This window comes from Misgurnus anguillicaudatus, chromosome 2 (genome assembly GCF_027580225.2).
Source record: "Misgurnus anguillicaudatus chromosome 2, ASM2758022v2, whole genome shotgun sequence".
Taxonomy (NCBI): Eukaryota; Metazoa; Chordata; class Actinopteri; order Cypriniformes; family Cobitidae; genus Misgurnus; species Misgurnus anguillicaudatus.
The window spans coordinates 22337772-22362290 of record NC_073338.2 but is presented as its reverse complement, the minus strand read 5'-3'; the positions used below and the strand labels follow the sequence as shown (position 1 = coordinate 22362290).

The 24519-nt window shown below is 38.1% G+C and overlaps 1 protein-coding gene across 1 annotated transcript in view; it reads right to left on the bottom strand.

The window, feature by feature from the left end:
* Positions 1-8613: 8613 nt before the first annotated feature.
* Positions 8614-24519, bottom strand: part of LOC141369219 (macrophage mannose receptor 1-like) — a 42814-nt gene continuing 26908 nt past the window's right edge. Inside the window, exon 6 of the mRNA XM_073874777.1 lies at positions 8614-9045. Within this exon, the coding sequence (XP_073730878.1) occupies positions 9011-9045 (35 nt within the window). The 3' untranslated portion in view covers positions 8614-9010. The remainder of the gene's footprint in view (positions 9046-24519) is intronic.

Below are 24519 nucleotides of genomic sequence, written 5' to 3'. Positions count from 1 at the left end.
CTCTAAAGTCACATTTTGTCTTTTCTCGGTCAAATAGGCACACAATTCTACATTTATGTTACATTTTGACTACAAATATGACTCACTTTCCATAAAGATTAATGTTCCTATCGGTGAAATGGCCCTTTAAGTACACGTGCCTCTGAATCTCGGGAGAAATAGTCCAAAATTCCGCTAATTTTCGCCTACCCTTTTACGTATATACTGAGGTTTCGGACATACTACTCGTTCGCCTACTGCTTTTTGCCTACTATATAGTATGGCAGTATGCAGTTTCGGATTCAGCCAATGAATGTTAGTGATAAGAGAACCCACCCATTCAGAGGAACAGTATGATTGGTCAGTTTTTCTGTCACTCAAAATGAGTTACAGCTGGACCACCAATCGCAGGCCGTTTCTGAATCCGAAGGGTGCAGACTGCATACGCCATTAAGCCTGGTTTGTTTAAGTTAACTAAGTATTACATTCGCAAGTCATACGCATATTACAACAATTTACGATTAACCAAGAATAAAAGTCAACTTGTTAATATTCTGAAATAAGACAGTCTTGATGACGAATGCATCCTAGAAATGTGACCTCCTAAGGTCCTAAAGCTGAAGTTACGTCCAAACCCAGTTCATATGAATCCTTATTGTAATTAATATTTACAAATTACAAACAAATTTTACAAAGAAACACTGCTTATAGACTTATAAGACCAAAGATTGCCCGTTAAATTTACCCGAAATGAATTTTATCCACAGTTTAAACACTACATTGACGTCACAGCCAGCGGTTATTTTCAGCAAGACTGGCCGAGGTGAGGCGCCGTTGTCCGGTATATATAAGCGCGGAGCGCCCACTGATTATCTGGAGCTCCCATCGCCAAAAACTCGAAGGAAATTTTTAAATAGGCGATATCTTAATGAACCTACTGCAGATTCTTGTTTAAAAAACATACATTCTCAACTAAAATGCTTTCAAAACTTCGAATTTTGGCACAATAACAGAAATATTTCCTAAATCCGTCTGCTCAGCGCTCACGACCTGCATATTAACCTGAAATGGTTTTTAATTTAAAACAGCTGATTTGTATTACATTGGATTTATTCAGTATTCGCTACATGCACAGATACACAATAAGAATAGCTAAATCCTTCACAAAAACAATACGTTGTTTTTATTCCAGTCATTTTTAAAGAATTTTAACACAAAAAATACCAAACTACATGAAATTAATTTTATTAAATAAAGTTTACATATTCAATTTCATCAAATCTACAAGCCTGCAGAATGACTTTTTACACTGTACGCACAGATAATGCGCATACCCCTTTCTTTCAGATGTGAAATGTATAAATCGCAAATGATCTTGAACTTGTGCGCAGCTGAGCAGTTTCAGCCCTCTGCCTTTGAACAATGCCTAATTAATGTCATAGACATAAAAGAGTGCTTGTCAATGTTTAAATCCAATTTTGAGCAGCAAGAATGGCTTATTTTTAAAGATTTACTTCAGGATCAAATCTGTGGGTACGCACAAATGAGGCCCCAGGACTTCAAAAGAGCTCAAGATGTGTTTAAACCAAGGGAGGTCACACTAAATACTTCTCCAAGTCTCATTTATTTATTAAAACATTATGCATTTCATTTTATTTACAAATGATAGGCATCTTTCTATATACTATATGTTTTAGGTGGACAAATAAAGTTAAAAAATTAAACACCACAATAAATGAATAAAAACAATACAAAAATAAATGTGGTCTCATAAAAAGTACAAATAGACAGGACAGGCTAGGGTCTGATTAAATTTGCAGGTATGCATTATCATTGTTAATTCTTATACTGGAGCTACTTTACTTTATTAATAGGCTGCTATCTATTGTCTTAGTTGAAAGAAACATAATCCATCTATATGAACTTTGCGTTTGTGTGTTAAAACTGAGCAAACTACAAACTTTGCCAGCAAACTGAATGAAAGTAATTTGTAAATCATAACCCACACTCAAAAAGATGCTGGGTTAATATTGGAAAGAACACATCGCTGGGTTAAAAATGACCCAGTGCTGGGTGCTGTTAACCAACCATGGGTTTTATTAACCCAGCAGCTAAACTGATAGTGACCTAAAATCGATACCTGTCCCAGTAGATTTTTACCTGAATTTGGCTTTTGTTCTTTTTAAATCTTGTTGTTATGAAATGGCAGGATATCTTGTAAATGTAAATGCAAACCGTTTAACCCACTGGGGTCCAAAAACGTGACGCTGCGTTTTGACATGCTTTTTCCTTATCATAGCAGACTTAACTCAACTTAAAATACTCCATCATTAATAATCATACACTTGCGTGTTTGACATCATATGAAACGGTAAAGGGTCTTCTTTAATATGTGTTCATTCACAATAACAACAGATCTTTCTGTTTTTGTCAAATAAAGAAAATAAACAGGGTGTGCATCCAGACATTTCTATCTCTGCCAGCTGTCTCTCAAATCACGTTACAAAAATCAATTGAAACTCCGTGAATACTCGTCACACAAGCATGATACACATATCCAAAGAAACCTTGAAATGTCTACTTTTAAACAAGCTGAATAAAATCGAAAACAAATTATGCCTGTTTATGCAATCTGCATTGAAGTAAAGAGAGTACCGTTTTTCCTGGCTGACTTCATTATCTTTAATTCGGTCACGCCTACAGGCTGTTGACATGGTAATGAAGAGACGAGCAGTTCCAACAATAATAAACAAAGCATAAAGTTTTATCAGATTTAAAGACTTTTTCCGCATGTTTGGATGATAAACTTTACACCAGGGGTGTCCGGACTTTTTTGTGTGGTGATCTACTTTTAAAATGATAAAGCCGACAAGATCTACCTGTTAAAAAACACAGTTAAATTTTTTAATGACAATTAAGTATAGGACTATACTGCATATCTCTACAATGAATTTAAGGCTGTCCCCATTAGGCTACTCCATTCTTTTTGATGAGTTAAAAAAGTCCTTGAGTACATGTCAGTTTAGTGAAACAAACTAGAAAAAGACAACAGTATCAGAAGTGTATCTCTCTCTCTCGTTCATTTGCTCTCACAATGCGCATGGATCCGCTCCTGATGAAGGCAAAAATGCCATCCTGGTAAATTTCAGAAAGTAGACGACTGAGCTGCAGCGGGCAGGCATAAGATTTATAAAAAGAGATTTGAGAAGAAAGGCACAACAACTCAAAAAGTCTTGCGTGTTTCACAATTAGGGGCTAATTACACCAAAAGCGCTTTAAACGCAAGGCGCGGCGTGGCTTTTTATATTGCTAGGCAACCACTGAGTCAGCTGTCTTTCAGTAAGCCTGAACTGCTGTATCTTTTAAGTGTGTGCTGTAATATGATTCCATGTTTACATGCTTATTTACAAACGAGTATGCGTGACCTCCCGTAATGGCGGATATCTGTTACCTGTTGTACAGTGTTAGACACAGTTATTCACTTCCGTATATGTCATGGCAACTTTGAGTAATGCTGCACTGCGGGATTTAGTGTAAAATGATTCCATATTGTTTACATGCAAGGTAATTCCATACATTGCGCTTTACACGCGACACCGTTTTTATGAGCGCTGCGTTATTACACGGAGACGCGAGCTCGCGCACATGCGATGTGTTTTTAAAGTTCATACGCGCTTACAGAAACACGTTTAAAACAGAAGCTAGACGATAAGGGGATGGGCATCTGAAAACAGTCATCTGAAAACAGCTTTTTATATAACTAATCTCTGCAGATGTTTATCTGAGATTTAGTTTATGTGCAAGATAGTTTATGAATGTAGTATTGTCACAGTGTGACTTTTTCGTGGGCGGAACTAAAATTTGAGAAGGTTGGTTCCGCCCGGACGACTTACCACAAACACAGGAACTTCCGGTAGTTTTCCGAAAGGCAAATCGGGCCAGATTAGATGCAGGTGCGTACAATAAACACAGTGGTTAGGGATTGGCTAAGGAGGAGAAGAGAAGGAGTATAAGAAGAGCTCTAGAAATACAAACGGGGTGCTTGTCTCTATGTTTGTTGTGCGGTGTGTGGTCACGGAAACCGGTCCGGTGTGGAAAGAACGGAAGTCTGGGTGAAGCCTTTATAAGAAGAAGCAGAGGTTGTATTTACTGGGAGAAGAAAGGATCGAAGATACGCGTCACTGGGCTGAGTAAGTGAAGAACAGTTACTATTGTGATGCGGATGTGCTTTCATGTTATGCCCTTGTGGGAACAGTAACCTTGAAGAGTACTCACCGGAGCCGTCGTCGAGGACGATCTACAGCGGTGAACAAGCTGTGAACGAGAACAGCAGAGTGTCACCAGGGAATGTGAGTAACAAACTACGTTTATTATGAAGTATTAAGGAGGGTGCATTACCTGACGTATGTTGTGAGTTTGACGATCAGCGTTCGGCCCCACCGTGGAGAGAAGCGGAGGCGAGCTGCGGAGTAGCACTGGAAGGAGACAGTGTCGCAAAGTATTGCAAATTGCACGTGAGTAACATCATTGATTGTATTACATAGTGAGGAGCAGAAAGTATATTACCTGACGTTGTGTTGTGAGTCTAGCACACCGAGTTGCGGCCCCACTGTGGAGAGAAGCGTGGGTGAGCCGAGGAGTACGATTAGGGGTAAACACAGGAGGTCCGGTGTCCATCCTTTAGGCACTTCCCCCCTCCACCAAGAATAACGCCCAACCAACCATACAGCGGGCCCGGGTAGAGTTTTGGCTCAGTCCCTAGTTCACTTAAAGTGCGTGGAGTGTCGTGGGTGAGTCCTTGTCTTCATTGTGTATGTGTGCACCTAAAGCTTGCAGTGTAGTGCTGTGATTATGTTGACAGGAGCCACTGCGAGGCCAGAGGAGTCATGAGGAGATCACACCACGTTGAGGCTGGTGGAGCGTGGGTTGAAGGAATTTGCAATTAGGATTTCCTGTATAAAAATTGACGGATCCTTTCTGGCTCTAAAAGAGAGCAGTGGTGAAGTGTACCCATCTACCAGTGTGAGTAAACCATCTCGCAATTATTGTTTTGGACGAAGGGTGACTGGTATAGCGTCTGTATACAATAACCATCCTTGTGTGGAGCCTCTTCAAATGTTCGCCACTGCTAAGCATCTCCGGAACTGTGAGTGGAGGAAGAGCAAGGGAAGCGTTCGGCTCTGCACACCCATACCCGAGGTCCCCTCGACAAACAGGAGGCCTGTAAGTCGAATACACATTGTGTTCAAACACCACCCTGTAAGTCCACTGCCCCAAAGTGAAGGTTGTGTGGAAAGACCATTGCGTTGAGCGAGAAGTTAAAGTTCCAGTCTTGTGTAACACTTACCTCTGCTTACAGCCCTGAACCTGAGGAGGAGAAGTTAAAGTCCCAATCTTGTGTAACACATACCTCTGCTTACAGCCCTGAACCTGAGGAGGGAAAGATAAAGTCCCAGTCCTGTGTAACACTTACCTCTGCTTACAGCACGAACCTGAGGAGGAAAAGTTAAAGTCCCAGTCACCGTTGTCATTCTTACCTCTGCTTACAGCACGAACCTGAGGAGGAAAAGTTAAAGTCCCAGTCTTGTGTAACACTTACCTCTGCTTACAGCCCTGAACCTGAAGAGGAGAAGTCAAAGTCCCAGTCTTGTGTAACACTTACCTCTGCTTGCAGCACGAACCCGAGGAGAAAAAGTTAAAGTCCCAGTCCTGTGTAACACTTACCTCTGCTTACAGCACGAACCTGAGGAGGAAAAGTTAAAGTCCCAGTCACCGTCGTCATTCTTACCTCTGCTTACAGCACAAACCTGAGGAGGAAAAGTTGAAGCCCCAGTCACTTGTGTAATCCTTACCTCTGTCTACTTACCTCTGCTTGCAGCAAGGACCCTACCACGCCGAACCATCTCCGTCTGCTGGAAAGAATCCATCCTGACCCACAACCGAGAGCCTAAGGGGCGAGAGAGAACAGAGTATGAATCACTCCGAGAACACTAGAAGTTTGGGGTATACCCCCGTCGACCTCTGCATTAATCAGGACAGGTAGCCCTTGCACTGACTGTGTTTCTCTTGTGATTCTGCCTCCAGCAGAAAAGGAGAGCGCCATGGGTTCAAGTAACCAAGCCGAAGGAGTCTTGTTCCCTCGTCCCCGTGGAAGCTCTGCCTGGAGGCCAGGAGAAAGAATTATTTTAACTTCCCCCTTCCCCTTCCCCATAGCGTTTTAAATAATTTAATAAAGTTTCATTTTAATTATACTTATACTCTGTGTGTCTGGTCATTGGGGTGGCTTTGGGACCTCCTCGAGGTGGAAACTAGGAAGGGGCGTGGCTTGCTAATTGGGGTGGCTTTGGGACCTCCTCGAGGTGGAAACTAGGAAGGGGCGTGGCTTGCTACAATCTGTGGTCCGCCCCGACCTGTGACAGTATCAGTGATATTTACCCATCAGTTATATATGTAAGGGTATTTCTGTGGACAATTTATGCTAACAGCTGTTTATAACTCTCTTAGAGGTCTGCATCTCTCTCATCAGTACAAAACTATGAAGTGGAAAAACACTTTTTGGACATAAAGTTATATGGTAACATGAGCCACATGAAGTTTACAGCTCTGTTGTGTATCAGTTTCTTAGTTTATACAAAGTTTTTGAATAGGGTTTGTTTCCTAAAAAACTGAAAATGTCCTACTGACCATCATTTCTATTTTGATTATATTGTTAACTTAATAAACCTCAAACAAACATGTATACATTTGTCCTCACATTCTTTACTGTAGTTCATTCTCACATTCCTGCCTCATTATGCAGCTCATTATGCAAGACTTTGTTTGCTAGCTGTCAATCAATCCTTCTCGCATACGGCCACTCTAAACAAAAAGTGTCTTACAATTTCTAAATCAATATATTGGTTTATGTGAATAAGTAGGCAGGATGATTTTCACATCATTTTAAAGAAAAAACTCTAGACTACTAGATTCTGTTTAGAAAAGTCTTGTTAAAACATGTTTAGTATGGGTTTTGTGGACTTATATCAGTGACTTAAAAAAATTGCTTTTTTAAAAACCATGCATAAACATTTTTCTCTCAAAAATACAAACATGTACATACATGTAGCTCATATAATATTTTAGCCCAGTTTGTGCTGAATGCAGTGGTATGAGACACTTGCCGTTATTAGGTTTTAAAGCAACTGAAAAAAGACCAAATGTAAGAGCATGTCAGAACCTCTGACAGTGTCCCAAAATGGTCGGACCCCAGAGGGTTAACAACATGTAGTTATGACAGTGGAGCTAGTCATAGTATTTTGCAAGTTTTATTTAGAACAAAAAAGATGATACATACATATAATTGATCTAACATAGTTTTCAATATACATACAGACTTAAAGGGGACATTCCAGAAGACGTTTTTAAGATATTAAATAAATCTTTGATGTCCCTTGAGTACATATGTGAAGTTTTAGCTCAAAATACCATATAGGTAATTTATTGTGGCATGTTAAAATAGGCACTTTATGGGGCTGAGCAAAAATGCAGCGTTTTTGTGTGTATCCCTTTAAATCCAAACGAGCTGCTCAGGTGGGCGGAGTCTCAAGCGCTGGCGCTGTAGACAGAGCATCGAGGGAGATTCTCTCACGAAAGAAGTTTGTGAGCGATGTTAAGCATTATATATTTGAACATGTTTAAAAAGTCAATTATCTGTTTTATGCATACTAAATACATGTTTATCAGCAGATGGGAAACATTGTAGAATAAAAATAAAGACTTTTAGCTCTCATGCTGCTTTTAAACAGGCACAATGATTTTCAGCATGTTACAATAAATTACACTTCCACAAACACTCAGAAGTTTACTTTTTGACCAAACCACACGAGCACATTTAAATGATCTGTAATAAAACAACACGTTTAATGCTTAAACTTTAGAGAAACAGATCAAATGACATGTTTAAGTTTATTGTGTACACATATTGAACACATTCGCGTTTCTGTCAGTCTCTCATCTATTTTGTAACTCCTCATTCATTTGAAACTTCAGAGAAACATTAAACAACATATTTACTTATTGTGTATGATAGTGAATATGTGTTGTTCACTCACTCTGTCTCGTGCAGTCCATTAATCCTCGTGTTCATTCATATAAACTTCAGAGAAACATATTAAACAACATAACTTGCTTGAAAGCGAACCGTCGCGTTGCTCTCTCTCTCGTTCGTTCGCTCACTCGCTCTCTCTCTTGCACTAAGGTAACGTTAATCCTTTAGAACGTTAATTCAATCTTTAGAAAGATTATTAAAACTACAAGTTATAATATTGTAGGCTCCTGTTTGTGTTTGATGGAATACAAACGCGTCGTGCTGTCAGTCATTCTTTCTCTCTGTCTATCGCACTCGTGAGGCCGTTCATGGTTGGATAGCGCAGTTGAAGGGGCGGTATCATTATAATAAGATCCCTTAGCTACGTCATGCGGGGAGCGAAATCCGCATGACCTATTTATTCACATGCTTGCAGAGAGAGCCTTGCCAAAACAAAGTTACAGGGTTGCTATTTTTCATGTTTTCTGGGTTGGTAGAAGCACTGGGGACCTGATTATAGCACTTAAACATGGAAAAAGTCTGATTTTCATGGAATGTCCCCTTTAATGGGATGCTGGTTTGCTGGTCTCCAACATGGCAAGTGGAAATGCTTCCCCCCAGCATACAGTATGTTGTCTTTTGGTTGACAGTATGATCCCAACAAGATTCTTGCTTGTTTTGCGAACAGATCATTTTAATTAACTTTTTAATAAAGAAAATGCATGGTCTATAACTCAATTGGTAAAGCATTGTGTTAGCAGGGTTGTTGGTTAGATTTCAGGAACACATAGACTGATTAAATATATAGCTTAAAAAGCATCTGCCAAATGTAAATGTTGCAGATTACAGGCTTAATGGTAAAAATCTTGCGCTGCACATACTATTTACTTTGCTTTTTTATTTGTCCATTATCTTATTTGATATAACGGCAAGCCTCTGAGGCCCTGGATTCCAGTTCTTTACTGGTTAAATCTTTATGCAGAAATTTTTCAAGGAAGGTGCTGAAAAACAACAACAAAAAAAATGAGTTCAATGCAGCTAAATGCATTACATTTGGATAAAAAATGTAAGAGTGTTATTTTGCTTCTCAAATATATGTATTCGGAATGTTTATTTGTACTACAAACTAGGACATAAACACAGAAAAATATTTCATAATCAAAATCTGATATTTATCAAAACCTGGTATGGATGGTTTCAACATTAAAAACATTAACAAACAGCTTTCATGGAACAAACGTAACTGCTTGAGTAATTTATTTCTGAAAACAAGCGAAACAAGTAGATTACATTAGTTCAAACCAGGCATTTGAACCAGATTTTCTTCCAATTGGTTCGTTCCGAACAGAAACAGTATTTTAACATTTCCGGTTTTCGGTTCAACCTTAAAAATAAAGTTCCCAAACTGATTAATAATGTTCCATGTCAGCTGTGCAACATACAAATAAGTAGGCGGATCATTAGGACATTAAACTTAAATTATTAGTCTACATAATTGTCCTTAAGTCACTGGCATTGTCCTTAAGTTCAAACATTAAAAACGGCTACATTTTGTAAGCGGCATAACTGTAATTCTGACAAGCTTACATTTGTTGAGTGCAGTTAAACACGCACGCACACACAAATGGAGGACAAATTCCAAATGGCGCTTCGAGAAGAAGATGTAGCATAAACAGTTGCTCCACATAAAGTGAAATCATGTTGTTTTTCAGGAGCCTGGTACAACCAGACTCTCGTACATTCATTTTATGTGTACAGAGTAGGGATGTGCATCGATGCATCGCGCTCCCATTAAAAAGACCTGTCTAAAATCGATTTGTGAATCGTAAGGCTCCGATTCAGTGTTTCATGCACAGCTTGTGCATGTACTACGGCTCCGTGATCAGTAGGAAGCCCTTATCAATCTAAAATCACTACAAGTTTGACTCGTTTATAACGTGCATTTAAAAAAGCAACACTCGTCAAACACAATCGTTTAAAATATTCTTTATTATCATGAAAATACCTGAACCAATCTGAAGAACAGCGATATAAATATTCCTTTAGACATTTCCTGGAATAGTGTTTGGTATGCTACTTCTTCTGTGGCACAAATGGTGATTCTAAGCGAGAGCGCCCCCTGGGTTTGGGATGTGGCTGCATTTCACTGTAATTCATTCAAATTCATTCATTGAGAAAACGCGCATTTGCCCGATTAATTGTCACAACCCTAGTACAGAGAGTCTGGCCATGCTCCATTGCAAAGCGTTACTTCCGTTAAGGAGGATCCTCTGTTGAAGTTTAAAACTATTGGATCTGCCTCGAGTCACTCTGAATCTGCCATAACCAATCGCTAACGTTTGGTCAATCAGTCTGGCGCACGACCACAATGTCATCGTTCTTAGCCACCCACCGCTGTTCGCTGATTGCACCTGCAGATTTTTGCCGGAGAAAACGAAACTCTACACAACAGTCCCAGACGTTGTGCTGAAGCGAAATGTTCAGTATGAGACACAGTATGAGACACAGTAGCGCAACACTCAAGTTTATACATCAAGAGACCAGGGGCCTCATGTATAAAACTTTGCATAGATTCCATCCTTAAAGTGTGCGTACGCACATAAGGCAGAATTTGCATACGCACAAAAGTTTTCAGATTAATAAAACCATGCGTACTCCAGAAACTGTGCAAAATTCCATTCATAAATCCTAGTGAGCAGAAGATTGTGCATACGTGAGTCCCGCCCCATCTCCTCCCTGAAACAACCATATGGAGCTTACAAACCCTTAGTTTTACTGGGCATAATGTGGTCTGCATATCATTTTAATATGAATTGACGTTACAAAACGCAAGGAAAATATCGTCGCTGTCCGATTGAACCCTGCATTTCCAAAAACCGCTACTTACAAAACTTGAGAGTTGTTATATAAGCATTTAAAGCATAAAGCATATATTTAAAGCATAAAGCATATATTTAAAATATACTTTTGGTCAGTGAAATTATTTTTTTTGCCGTATGGGTTTTTATGAAATTATAAAAACACTGTTTAAACACCGGCATTGTCAAAGTTGATACTGTTTTCACATACGGCCAAACGGGAAAAAATTATGTGTTTATTTTTTACACATTGTGTGTGTCATGCCATTTAAGGCATTATTTCATGTTATTTCATTACAGTAACGGAATTACTTTGTAACGCGTTCCTCCCGTCACTGTTTTTAACACAACTTGTGTTGTCCCTTTCATTTATTTTAACATGAAATAACGCCCTAAATGGCATGACACAACCCCAAAACTCCTCAAAAATCCTGGTAAATGTTGAGTTTATTAATATTTACACTTGTTTTTAATGAAATATTTGATGTGTCCTTGCAAATCTGGTACAGTATCTGGACGTCTGACTACGACCCCTCTTGGACGTCAGGTAGACGTCCAAAAGGGGTTCGGGAAATCAATACAAAAACAGTTTATATAAATTTGGTCTCTGAGTTCTGAGTCCAAAAACATAAACATCATATGTATTTTTGTTAATTTTGTTAAGCTGTTAAAATAATGTAATCTTTATACATGAATGAGTGTTCAAAAACATAATACTGCTCATAGATAAAGTTTCACCTAAAATGCTCTCTCTCTCTCTCTCTCTCTCTCTCTCTCTCTCTCTCTCTCTCTCTCTCTCTCTCGTGCACGCACTATATAATTGTTAAATGTGTCTCTTCTCTGTTAAACTAAAACAGTTTAATCTCTGTTACATTACAATGTTTTGAAGTAGGACCAGACAAACCACAGAGAATTTATTTCTGTCATTTATCTACTGTTTTTTAATTAACAGAGATTTATATGCTGACGTTTTATTGAAAATGATTTGTCACCATTATGACGATCACTGATTCCTTTAGTTGGGTAGTTTGACTCTTTCACTTTTCACAGCAGTGTTTAGTTTTTGTAAGGGTGTTTGCTGGAACATGTTTTTTGTTGCAAAGAAAGCTCACATGGGTCTTATACCTTACTAAAGGTTTACCAACAATAATACCACGTATGTAATGGCTGTAAATTCATTTTATAAACAGTGTAGCATTGTCTCAATTTCTCAGTTGATTTGTGGTGTCACATCCAACTTATTTTTTAGGTTCATACCACCACTGGGGAACACTTATATAAAATTAAAAGTCCAGCTTTCATTGGCACATATGGAGACATCAAGAATGACCTCATGAATCACAACAGTGGTGACATTCTCCGTGAATCATGAGTTTTTATAATACGCTGGTGCAATGCATGTCTGCATCTGTTTAAAAATTTCTAGACTTTTCATTTTTGATTACAGCCATAAGTTGCATTTCCCATTACAGTAAGTAGAAGTGTGCACCTAAATATGTTGATTTCAGCTCCAAAGAATACAGAGCAGTCGCGTAGCTATGGGTGGAAGGCCCACCCACCTGTCAGCTAGGCCCACCCACCTGCTTATCCAGTAAAGCCTATTAGTTATCCTAATGAGTAAATTATGTTGCAATTCTCACTACTGACCTATAAAATAAATCTTTTTTTAACTCTTGTTTGCTATTATAATAAGTAATAAGTTAATTTTGTAATTAGTAGTGCAATAAATAGCGCATTTCGAACAGCCTCCTTGCCCCTCCTACATCCCACATCAAAGAAATGAACACCCGGTTTAAGGCTGACACGTAGGGAATAATGAGAGCTGCGCTGCTTCATTGTCTTAGAATGAAGGTCACGGAGACCTTCGGTGAGAAGACTTTATTACAGCTTGATGGTGCACCCTTTAACATCACCGTTGAGGATTCTGAACATGAGGTGTTGGTTAAGCAGCTAAAAAAAGAAAAGTCTTTGCAGATAACATTTGCACCCACTTTAGCGCCCATGAGCCTTCTGGTCTGAAAACGAGGTGTTCAGGCGCATTGTTGCTGCGTTGCTATTTTGAGGCAAATAAAATAGACTACGCCACTGACCAACTAAAACCTGCCAATGGAGAAATATTGCTTTTGTTATTTAATGAGTGCATATGCGCCTATAAACGGCAACGCGCATTTGCTTATTTCATGGATGCGCAGCAGCACACAAACGTTTAAAATATGAAAAATCAAAGGATTAAAATGTTAAAATGTTTTAAAATATTATTATTGAGTGTCTTGGACATAAATGAGGACCGATTATGAGATGTTAGAAGGCGTAAAAAGCTGCTTCACCTTTTCAGGCTTGTGCACAATTCAGAATTGAATTAAGAATGACTCCTAAATTCCAATTCAATTCTTGAATTTGAATTGAATTTGAATTGATGTCAAAAACAGAATCTAGAATTAAAAATCGAATTTGAATTAAAGGAAGCAGAATTGCAATTCAATAGAAATTCCAAGAAATTAATATACATATTATACAGTAAGTGAAGTGTTAAAAATGAAGCTTTCAGTATATGTCAGATATGATTGCATTACATATTCTAAAAATTATAGTAATTTGAACTACTTGTACAGATTACATTAACAGGAAATGTTTTCCCCCAGCAATTAATGATAAAAACTGTAGTCACATAACAAATAATTCAGTTAGATTTTTTGTAATTGTAATTTTGTGGAACACGATGGAACATGACTCTATTTCCCAGAATGCTTTACTTTAACCAAGTATTTCAAATGGTTGTCAAACAATTTTCCAAAGTAACTTTCCTAACACTGAATGTGAGATTCTTTCTGTTGTGTGACTGTGGAATTTCTTTGAATTGCCATGAATTTAATTCCACTTCCTGTCATTCCAATTCCAATTCAAATTCAACTTCCTGTAGGGCTGAGTCAATTCAATTCAAATTCCAATTCATGAATTGAATGGAGGCTAATTCTGAAATTCTGAATTGTGCACAAGCCTGCATCTTTTAAAGTACAAAGCTTTTCTTGCATGTTTGTAAAATATTTTTTGAGATAACACAGATCATCTGGGCTATCAATACATTTACAGCAATTAAAAGCCTGCTATTTTTACTTCCATGACTGAAAGAAAACGACTTTTAAAGGTTTTAATACCAAAGAATAACAATTTCATTACAAATACAAACAACGCTATTTTTTTATATCAATCTTAAACTGGTGGTCTTCTTTCGCCACATAGTTTTATAGTTTACAAATTCTGCGAAAATATGGAATCGGGATGGCGCCAGCACAACTGGCTTGTAAAGGAGATGAGACTATTATTGGTTTATTGCACATTGCGCTTAGATTGTTAAAATAGGGCACATACAGACTTTTGTTCTTATTAAACGGTGATATATTGAAGCTGGTGTTGTGTGTTTGTATATTTTGATAAGAGATGCTTTTTTGGTTAATTAAAGAAATTTCTTGTTTTATCTGTGTTGTTAAAGTTATATTATACCACCACTTCTGACAATCAATTAATGAGCACTTTTCAGTGACAATGTGATCCACAAGTAAGCTGTGTTTGTAAAAAACACTTTGTGCAATATCAAGCGCACGCACTACAACATAAAAACAAAGAGTCAAACTACCCAACTAAAGGAAACAACGATCATCATGATGGTGACAAAACATGTTCAATAAAACATCAGAATCTTGTAACTTCTCAAAAATGCAGTAGAAATGACAAAAAATAGAATGAATTTGGTTTGTCTAGCTAGTATGGTCCTACTTTAAAATAATGCTTTGTTAAAACAACTTTTTGTAACAGTGATGACATTGTTTTAGAGAATGTACACTTAACAATTATCCAGCGAGTTAACGTTAATCTGGACATACAACCTAGCACGTCCTGTAATACCAAAGGTAAAGGGGCTGATTTTTACTTAAGATTTATATTCAATTGCACAAAAAACCTTTGCTAAATAATCTTCCTGAAGCACTTTTATTTCCTTAGCATATTAATGTAACTCATTTTGTTGATAATTATGGCCATTATTTGAACAATGAAAATACTGTAATAATGAAAGACTTGTCACTAAAGCTGATTGTTCATTGATTCATTTAAATTGAGATATTTAATACTTTCAAAGCAAAAATTACTTATGCGATTAATTTAGATTAATTAATCACAGAGCATGTAATTAATTAGATTAAAATGTTTAATCGATTGACAGCCATATCCAGAACATATATTTTTTGAAAGTTTCTGGTTTTGTTTCTGTTTCTTGCAAAACATCAAAAGTTTCTGGTTTTCGTTTTCGTTCCCTGAACCGGTTCAAAACCTTGACACTGAGCTAATGTTACTGTAAAATGTGTACTAATACTATATAATGTATACAATGTTAACTAGAGATTGGTTGCCAAGCCTCCCTCCACATAGCAGTGATCCATAATCGCCGTCTTCCCTCGTCTTTAGTAAAACAAACATTTGTTATTTTCAACGAGGTATTTGTTCCATAGTTCAGTTTAGCCACTAGCCAGAACAAACAAAGACCGTAATGGGACATTCACATGGGGTGAAAGCGTTAACGCTTCTCATTTACTTTAACTGGGTTGACATCATGCGTTGCCGAACTGAATTGTGGATCTGTCAACGTCGCGTCACTGCGTCACATTCTGCTCGCGGCAGAAGTTGAACATTTCTCAACTTTTCAAGCACCAACATGTGCGTCAGCCAATCAGATCGCCTTATGCATATAACCTAGTGCGAGCCAGCCAATTACTTTTATGCAAGACCGGAGCATGTGTTTTGGTCACTGTGATTGGCTGTTGGCCACGCATCAGACACACCTTTCATCAACATTAACGCTTACGCCCCATGTGAATGTACCGTAATGCTTGAAAGAGGGCGTGTTTGAAGAGTAGCCAAAAGCCAATAACAGTGGCTACAACACATTCGCCGCTGTTCTTTGCAAAGAAAGCCTCTGGCTCAAAGCAAGCAACCGGCTCTAAGGATCTTCTGCAGAGCCCCAGGCCTCGGCACGGGGGGAGAAGCCCACAAGGTCTGCCACCCGCACTCCTAAACCACTCAATCTCTGTTCACCTCCACCAGCAAGACAGCCATCACAATCCACAACATCTTCATATGCCTTGGCTTCACTATCCATCCTTCCCATCGGGAAATTTACCATCACAGGTTTATACAAGCTCTGACCAATTCTGAAGTTATCTCGTAAAATAAGCAAAGCTCAACTTTACAACCCTTACATTTCCATGGGAAATAATTCACCCACCTCAAAAAAGGTAACTAAATCCCGCAAATCAAAAAACCATCATGTCTTTCTAACATCATTCCAGTTCAAGCTCTGGTTCCCCTCAAGCTTTAGGACGTAGCAGAACGTCAGCAAGTCTAGGCCACGCCCCAGTCCCTCAAACTACACTGCCTCCTTCTTCCTTCCAACCAATCACTGCATCAGGTTCGATTTTAGAAAACCAAAGAGCTACAGGCATGGTTTCACAATCCTCTGTTTTTCCCTGGCTGCAAACACTGCCGTGAGGATGCCTCCGCCAGCCGCTCAAACTCAGCCTCTTCTCTCTTTTCCTCCTGCTACCTTTCTCTAGCAATGGCCAGAAGAACTTCTCCAAGCACCATGGGCTAATCCGTGCATGAGGCTGCCTCCGCAAACGGCAACACCCCTTCACTATTTTCCCCTTTTCATTCTAAATCTTTCTGCAGGCTACCCTAAGATCCAGACATTAATTTGTGGGTGATGCTGCCTCCGCAAAGGCTTCAGCGCCTCCTCATCTCCTCTCTAATCTATCAAAAACAAACCTCAATACACTCTTTTGCAGCACTCTACCTACCCTACCGAATGTTGCCACTCTGGAACCACAAATTTTCTGCAAGATGTGCAGTACGCATTGCCCAGTGGAACCAGATCAGTGGCTCACTCTACCACCTCATGCCCTCAAATGAGTCCTGCCATAGCACCCTGCCCAGAACCAACTCCAAAAAACTCTAACTCTAAGAACCAACTCTACCAGCTATGCCCTGCAACCATAAATCCAGCACCGAATTTAGCAGAGAAAATCACAATTTCTTTAAAGGACAAGTTCTGTATTTTTATATTCTTCTGTTGAGAGCTTGAATATAGACACTCCAGCCCAGTTGGTGGCGATAATCTGCATTTGCCAATTGCAAGAATACAAACTACGTTCCCGTCGCGGAGTAATACTGTACCTCACAGCACATCTAATATAAGTCTATGGAGTTTCGAATTTCGAAATCTGCATAATTCCGCAAGGTCGCTCTTTCATCTCTCATCTCCTCACACTTGCATCTTCCATGCATGCATTAGATGACCTATTAACATAAATCAGGCAAGTCGGAACAAACTTGATTTATGGATTACCTTTCTGAAACAATGGAACGGTTTATCCTTTTTCTACAGCAATCTGCTTTCTCTCCCTGAAGACATTCAACTATTTACCGACACAGCCCGATACGTCAGTTTCGGTGGATATTTCCAAGGGTGCTGGTTCGTGTCTACATAGTCCCCCAAAATGCTCAACTCTCCCCAGTCCTCTGTGCTGTTCGAACTCTACCCCATAGTCGTTGCTGCCTTTTTATGGGGAAAAGCAATATCTTGGTATACTGCGACAATGAAGCAACCGTACATTGCATAAATAAAGGCCGTTCTCATTCCCTCACTCTGATGCCACAACTAAGACATTTAATCTGGATTTCAGCTTGTGATCAATTTAACAATTTAATTAATAACTGCTAAACATATTCCTGGATCCAAAAATCAAATTGCTGATTCTCTCTCTCGTTTTATGTTCCAAAAATTCAGAACACTGGCTCCGGAGGCAGACCCATCACCAACCCCAGTACCTCACTATTCTCAACTCATATTCCCATAACACATCCTTTAAAAGCTCTCCTCGACACGTCACTCGACTCTATTCTCCAAGCAGTTTCACCCAGAACCACCAATTCATATCTAACAGCATGGAGATGTTTCAAAACATTTCACCTCTTTTATAACCTGCAATTTCCAGATTTTTCTCTCCACATAGTTACTTCATTTATTTCCTACCTCAATTCCGTGAAGAACCTCCAAGCAGGTTCCATTAAAGGTTGTTTAAGCGGCATCACATTTTTTCATAAACTAAGTCACAGTTTCCCCTCCCCCGAAATAAATAATTCTCAAACTTCTCTTCTAATCAAAGGAATCCAGCGCTCTCAACCATTAACTCTTTCGCCGCCATTGACGAGATAACTTGTCAATTAAGAGAAAACGCTTCCCTCCCAATGACGAGGATTTCCGAATTTCCGCAATACCGCTATTATCCACCAGGTGGCTTCCGCAACTTATACAACCCGGAAGTAGCGCCTCACATGAAACAGAAAGAACTCTGTGTATGTTTTAAAAAGCGTTCTGCATCTGATCTCTATCAATAGTCCTTCACAAAAACAGAATGTTCAAATTAGGCTTCTTTTTAAAGAAACCACCCATATTTGAGAGGTGATAAAAAGAGAACAAATGAAGGTAGGATGAAATGTTTTTTGTTTGAAAGCAGAGGGCACATCTGTTCTTTCATTTGATATATTGTTTGTTTATATATTTAAAGAAGAACATTTTCTGGAAGGCATTAAACTTTTGTGAAAATCATGAAAAATGCTGGCGCTGGCTGGCAACTTTTTGTAAAAATGCTGGCGGGCAGGGGCGGACTTACCCATTAGGCAAAGGTCGGCAATTGCCTTGGGCCCCGCATTACCAAGGGGCTCCAAAATGCAGGGGTGTACTTGGTGAGCTGCCACTTTTTGCCCCTGGTTATAATCAAGATTCCCAGAAGACTATAATAATTTTGTTTAATTAGGAATTCTATTTAAACATATTTTGTGTTTTTCAGTATATTCCCATAAAAGGTTTGAACGTTCTGCACGAATCCGCCCCCCATTATAGTTTAAAGTGGATCATTCCATGCATTACCGCATATGCGCGCTTAGCTCAAATCAACAAAGCGAGCAGAGCTGCAGGCAGCAGCGAATGAGTATGATACATTAAAAGAGCGAAGCTGCAAGGAAATAAACTAACAGTAAAACGTAGCTACACCAATAGAGCAGAAAAAAAATGCTCACAAAAATGTAGCCAAAGTCTCCGCTTTTCTCCACACAAACACCACCACGGTCTGCACTGCTCTCAGCAACCTCTTTTCCATCAGACACAACTCTCTCTCGGCCACGGACACTGATAGTGTGCCGGTGAGTATGCTCCGCAAATAATACAGGTTCTACAGTTTATATAATATTAGCGTGTAATCTTAGGTACAGTAGCATTTAGGTAAGCTTTAGTCCGCCGAAATGTCTGCCCAGCGCCACTAAAGATTGTAATTCATTCCCCAATATGCACACAAATTTGTGATCGCTTCAGTCTTATTTAAATCTCATATGAAAATGGTAGCATGCATCGGCTTTGCCCTGTATTTCACTAGCAAACGTCAAAGTACAAGATGTGTACATTAACTGATAGATGACATCGGTATAATTCATTAATATAAAAACTATTTACATAATGTAATGCAGAAGCAATACATGACGCTTTACCATCCACTGTATAAAGTCAAATTTCACGCCTTGTTTATCTTATCTTGAGTTCTTAAAGAGTAACTAAACCCTAAACCAACTTTTTTAGTTAATGATCTGTAAGAATGATGCTTTATTAGTGCTGTTCATTGATTTTAGTAAGTTTTTTGACATTTGAATATAAAGTGTTTCAATGCTACAATATATGGTGTAAAAAACGTCTGAGTGCTGCCCTCTTCAGGTTGAACAGTGGCTACTGCAGTTGAATTTTCCTATTGGATGTTGGGTCCAAAACATAACTTGTGACGTAAGCAGGTTCAAGCTTACCACGCCCTTGTTACGATCTCACCACACACTTGGTATATGAGCTTAGTTCGTCCCCTCTATCTCAGTTGGGATCTGCCCACTTTCTTGCATTTTTCAAATATTGCCAGTGGGTTGAGTCAGGCTCTGACCAGGGGTTTAGTTACGCTTTAACACCTATGATTGCATTTTTTTAAAACCATATTATGTTTCTTCTCATCGTATTATGTTCATTTGAATACAACGTATTTTAATTTAAAATATATTGTAGATAATGTGGCATTAAATGAAAATATATTAAAGAAATTCAGTACACAAAGTAAAATAAAAAAGTACATAAATGTTATACACATCTTTTTACCATGTAGTACTGTGGTTAGTATAAAATCCAATCATAGTATTCAAACAATACTGTGTATATATGCTGTTATCTATATATATATTATATACAGTATATATATATACAATATATATTAATCTCAACCTCATTGGGGGGTGAAACTTCTTCCTTGAGAAAAAAAAGATAGAGATAGCAATGAGAAAGAGATAGAAAAATAAAGTAAAGGGTGCATAGTTAGGGCCCTGACACACATGGTTTTGCCTTGGGCCCCCAAATCACTAAATCCGCCCCTGCTGGCAGGGAAAGAGTTAAAGCCAGATTTGAGACAGCACTTAACTCTGGACATTCTCACAAAATGCATTCAAAATCTCCACACAGGTTACCATTCGCTACATACTGCTCTTACCCTCGATGCCATGGTTTTTTTGGCTTTTTTCGGTTTTCTGAGCTGCTCTGAAATTGCAATAACCTTCAAATTCAAACCCAGACTCCACCCGACAATCTCCGCTACTATCGCTTACTTCACTAAACAAAGTAAGACGGATCAAGAAAAGAAGGCCATTACATATACATTTTTAATCTGCCATCCCCAATTCAACCGTATCAGGCTCTCTTTTCTTATTTTCAACTCGGGAACGCCTAGTCTAAATCTGCACTGGACCCTCTCTTCATCGACGACTCTAACCATCCTGTTACACATTTTTGGTTCCAAAAACACTTTAAACAGATCCTTGAGCTGCAGCTACAGCAGATCAAAAAGGCCTATTACAAAATCAGATACAAGCCCTCAGTCAATGGTCATCAGACGCTTTCAAAAGCTACATCAGGTATAATCATCTTCACATTAAAGTCGTCCACACATCCCTGATCAGTTAAACATTTACTCAGATCATAAGAGGCCATAATGTCCTATACAATAAGTCACAACTCATCTGATCACAGCTAAAAATTATTTTACCGCACCACCCTATACTGTAGCAACAAAAGGGGGATTCTCCCCTCAGGTGCAGCAGAGCCGCAGCTCCCTTTAGATGCAGCGAGAGTCCCCCCACCAGTCGCTTTTCTTCCAGCACGCAAAAATATGCTTACTTTCGCAATCAGATTAGATGTAAGAGCAAACTTGTGAAATTTTATTAATATTGTTTGTAATTTTTTTCTTTAACTTTGTTCTTATTTTAAAACCTACTTGGAAAAAATCATGATAAGATTGCAGATCGTGATCATGTCTGAACAAATGTTTTACCTTATTGTGATCAACTCCCATTTGCCATATCGTTCACTACAACTATACGAGCACTAACAGCACTATACCAGCATATGCTGGTTTCATTTATGAACAAGGAGATACAAACAACACATGTACTGCAGCAACCCAAACCAACCTTTCTGTTAATATTTAATGAACAAAAAAATGTAAAGCTTACCAGTTGGAGCAGTGGGGACAGAGATGCTTTTTCGGCAGATGTATCCAAGCTTTTCTGAACAATTTAAATGGATATTTAAAATTTCAAAATGGAAATGATTAGTCAGGCCAACACAAATGTCATCTGGTTTTGTTTCTGAGTTTCCTTTGACAAATAAAGAAACAATCACTGAGTAAATGTTAATGAATGGTTCAGTAGGACATGATGTGATAAATGAAAGCACTGTCAAAAGTTCTGTTCTTTGAGATGCTACATGTTCATTAAATCTAGATTTATGCAACAATGCGTTCAAGGTAAAACACACAAATGTCTTCCTGCGTGTTGTTTTTCCCCTTTGGGGGTTAACAGGCGTACATGTACTGTACAGCTGCTATACTTAAAAATCTCTAACTCTTTCTCACTTTAATTTTTAAATCTAGCAATACAAAATAATGCAATCATTACTTTTGCTTCTTTTACAGTGCCAGCGCCAGCCGGGTGTCTGAAATACCAAGAGGGAGCGATCACATGTATGCATATAATTCCGCCAGCTAAAAAATACATATAGATTTGATATGTTATAAACAAACATCTCGGTAATACAACCACAAAAACTACAGCTATAGTGCAACGTACAGAGCTTTGAACAATCTTACTATATACAACAGCAACCAAAAAACTAGGGGTGATCCTGAATAGTCGAAGATTCGATGCTTCCATAGGAGAAGCCTGATTATAGTCGAATCTCACAAATGTGTTATGAAATGAGGCTGTATAAGGGTGCACATTATCTGATTTCACATATGACAACTCTCTCCCAATATATTAATATACAGCCTATTATCAATATGACAATATGCAAATATATGAAAAAGTAACTTTCAATAAATATTTTTTAAAGTGCGTAAATAAATCCAACAACCCCGTGACAGAGCTACATGCACATATGGTAATAGGTTTCCAGGTTAATAACTCATTTTAAAGCACTTGCCTCTTTGTTTCTGCAGTTAAAAAAAGACAAAGCTGGCAATTCTGGCTATACTTTAGTTATTTCATTTTAATTATTATTTTTTTATCTTATTTATAGATCACTCAGGGTTATCTGATTTAACTATTTTGTGGCTTGTGTTTTGTTCCCCTGCACTTCAGGAATTGTGCACACATTTGTTCTGCATCTTGTTACTTCTGACCTTATTTTATTTCTTATTTGTTATAAAGGTAAATTCTGATTTAGTTTAATTATGTAAACTTTTGATTGCTTTTCCTTGTATTGATGTCGCGCTGTTGCATGCTGGCCATGGTGCTGGCGCATGCAATTTAGCAGGACATGCTAGGTGCTCTCTGCGTGTCAATTTTAAGATTATATTTATGAGTTCATCAAACTAAACATCAAAAAACTGATTTTTTTCCACAGGTATATGTTTTCAAACAGAGTGTTTATCTTGTCAAAAGTTGAGCTACAAAACAGGTAAGCCCTTTCTTTAAAAACCGAACCTATATTTGACGCTTTGTCTCTTATTTAATATTATGGTCGGTGTTAACTTTCAAATGATAGAAAAGAGATTCCTGAAACAAATGATACAGGAATCATCTGGCATTTCAAAGTAAATACAGAGATTAAAGTCAAAGTAAGCAAGTAAGTATTTCTGTGCAAAATAATAAGCGTAGTGTCTACAAAAATCATTACAGTTTTTTACAATCACTTTGCTACTATTTGCCAGCCTGGGTGCCAGCTGAATTTAGCCCCACCCACAATATTGTAGGCTGGAGGGAAATTTGGTCTGGAGTCGCTCCGTTGTGGCGCTACTATGCTCGAACAAAAACTGTCAGACCAATCCTTGTCAGGGAGGGCTTTTATGATGATGGATAGATGATCAACAGTAACGTAATCAACCACATGACCAAAGAGTGCTTGTGTTGAATCCGTTTACAAAAAAGACAGCTGTTGCTTGAGAATTGAGATATGAATATTCTGCCACCGAGTCTGTTCTAGAAGATATCGACAGCTCATTGAATTTAAAAGAGGAACAGAGAAATGCGATCAAGGCATTTGTTGATCGGAAGGATGCTTTTGCCGTCCCTCCTCTGGGATTCGGCAAAAGTTTAATTTATCAGCTGACTCCGATGGTCGCTAAAAAGATGGGACACAATTAAATTGGCAACTCTGTGTGCACGACAAAGGTGGATATAACTAGCGGTCATTGCCAGCTCCTTTTCGGAAGCCTGTGGATGAAGTTCATTTAACTTACGAATGGTAAGAGATAGTCTGACTGCACTCAAAAAATGAACTTGGTTGGAGTCAGTTTTACTAAATAATTTCTTCTTCACTTTACTTAACAAACACAAGTAACGGCATATGATTAATTTAACTTAGTAATTTCAACAATAGACTGTGTCTTGTCATCTTTACTTCAAAATTATTTGTTCAGCCAATATAACATTGTTGCGTAAAAGTAACAGATTAATAAAACCAATACAGACTTGCATCTCATTGGCTGATGATGCTGCAGTGTATTATGGGTAAATTGTTGTTCTGGCAGAATTGTTGTACCCTCTTGCAAAAGTGTAGCACGATTAGATAGGTACCTGAATAATAAGTGGCCAAGTATAAGTTATAGTGCTGGGCAAAGATTAATCGCGATTAATCGCATACAAAATAAAAGTGTTTTTTTTTTGCATAATATATGTGCGTGTACTGTGTCTAATTATTATGTATATTTAAGCACACACATTCATATATTCATTTCAGAATTGTTTTATTTATATATCATTTTTTTTATTTATATTTAACATAGATTATATAAAAATATAAATAAATATATATAAACATGTAAATGTTTCTTAAATACATACATGAATGTGTGTGTATATATTTATACATAATAATTAGACACAGCACACACTCATATATCATACCAATAATCACTTTTATTTTGTATGCGATTAATCGCGATTAATCTTTGCCCAGCACTAAATTAAGTTAATTAACTTGTTCTG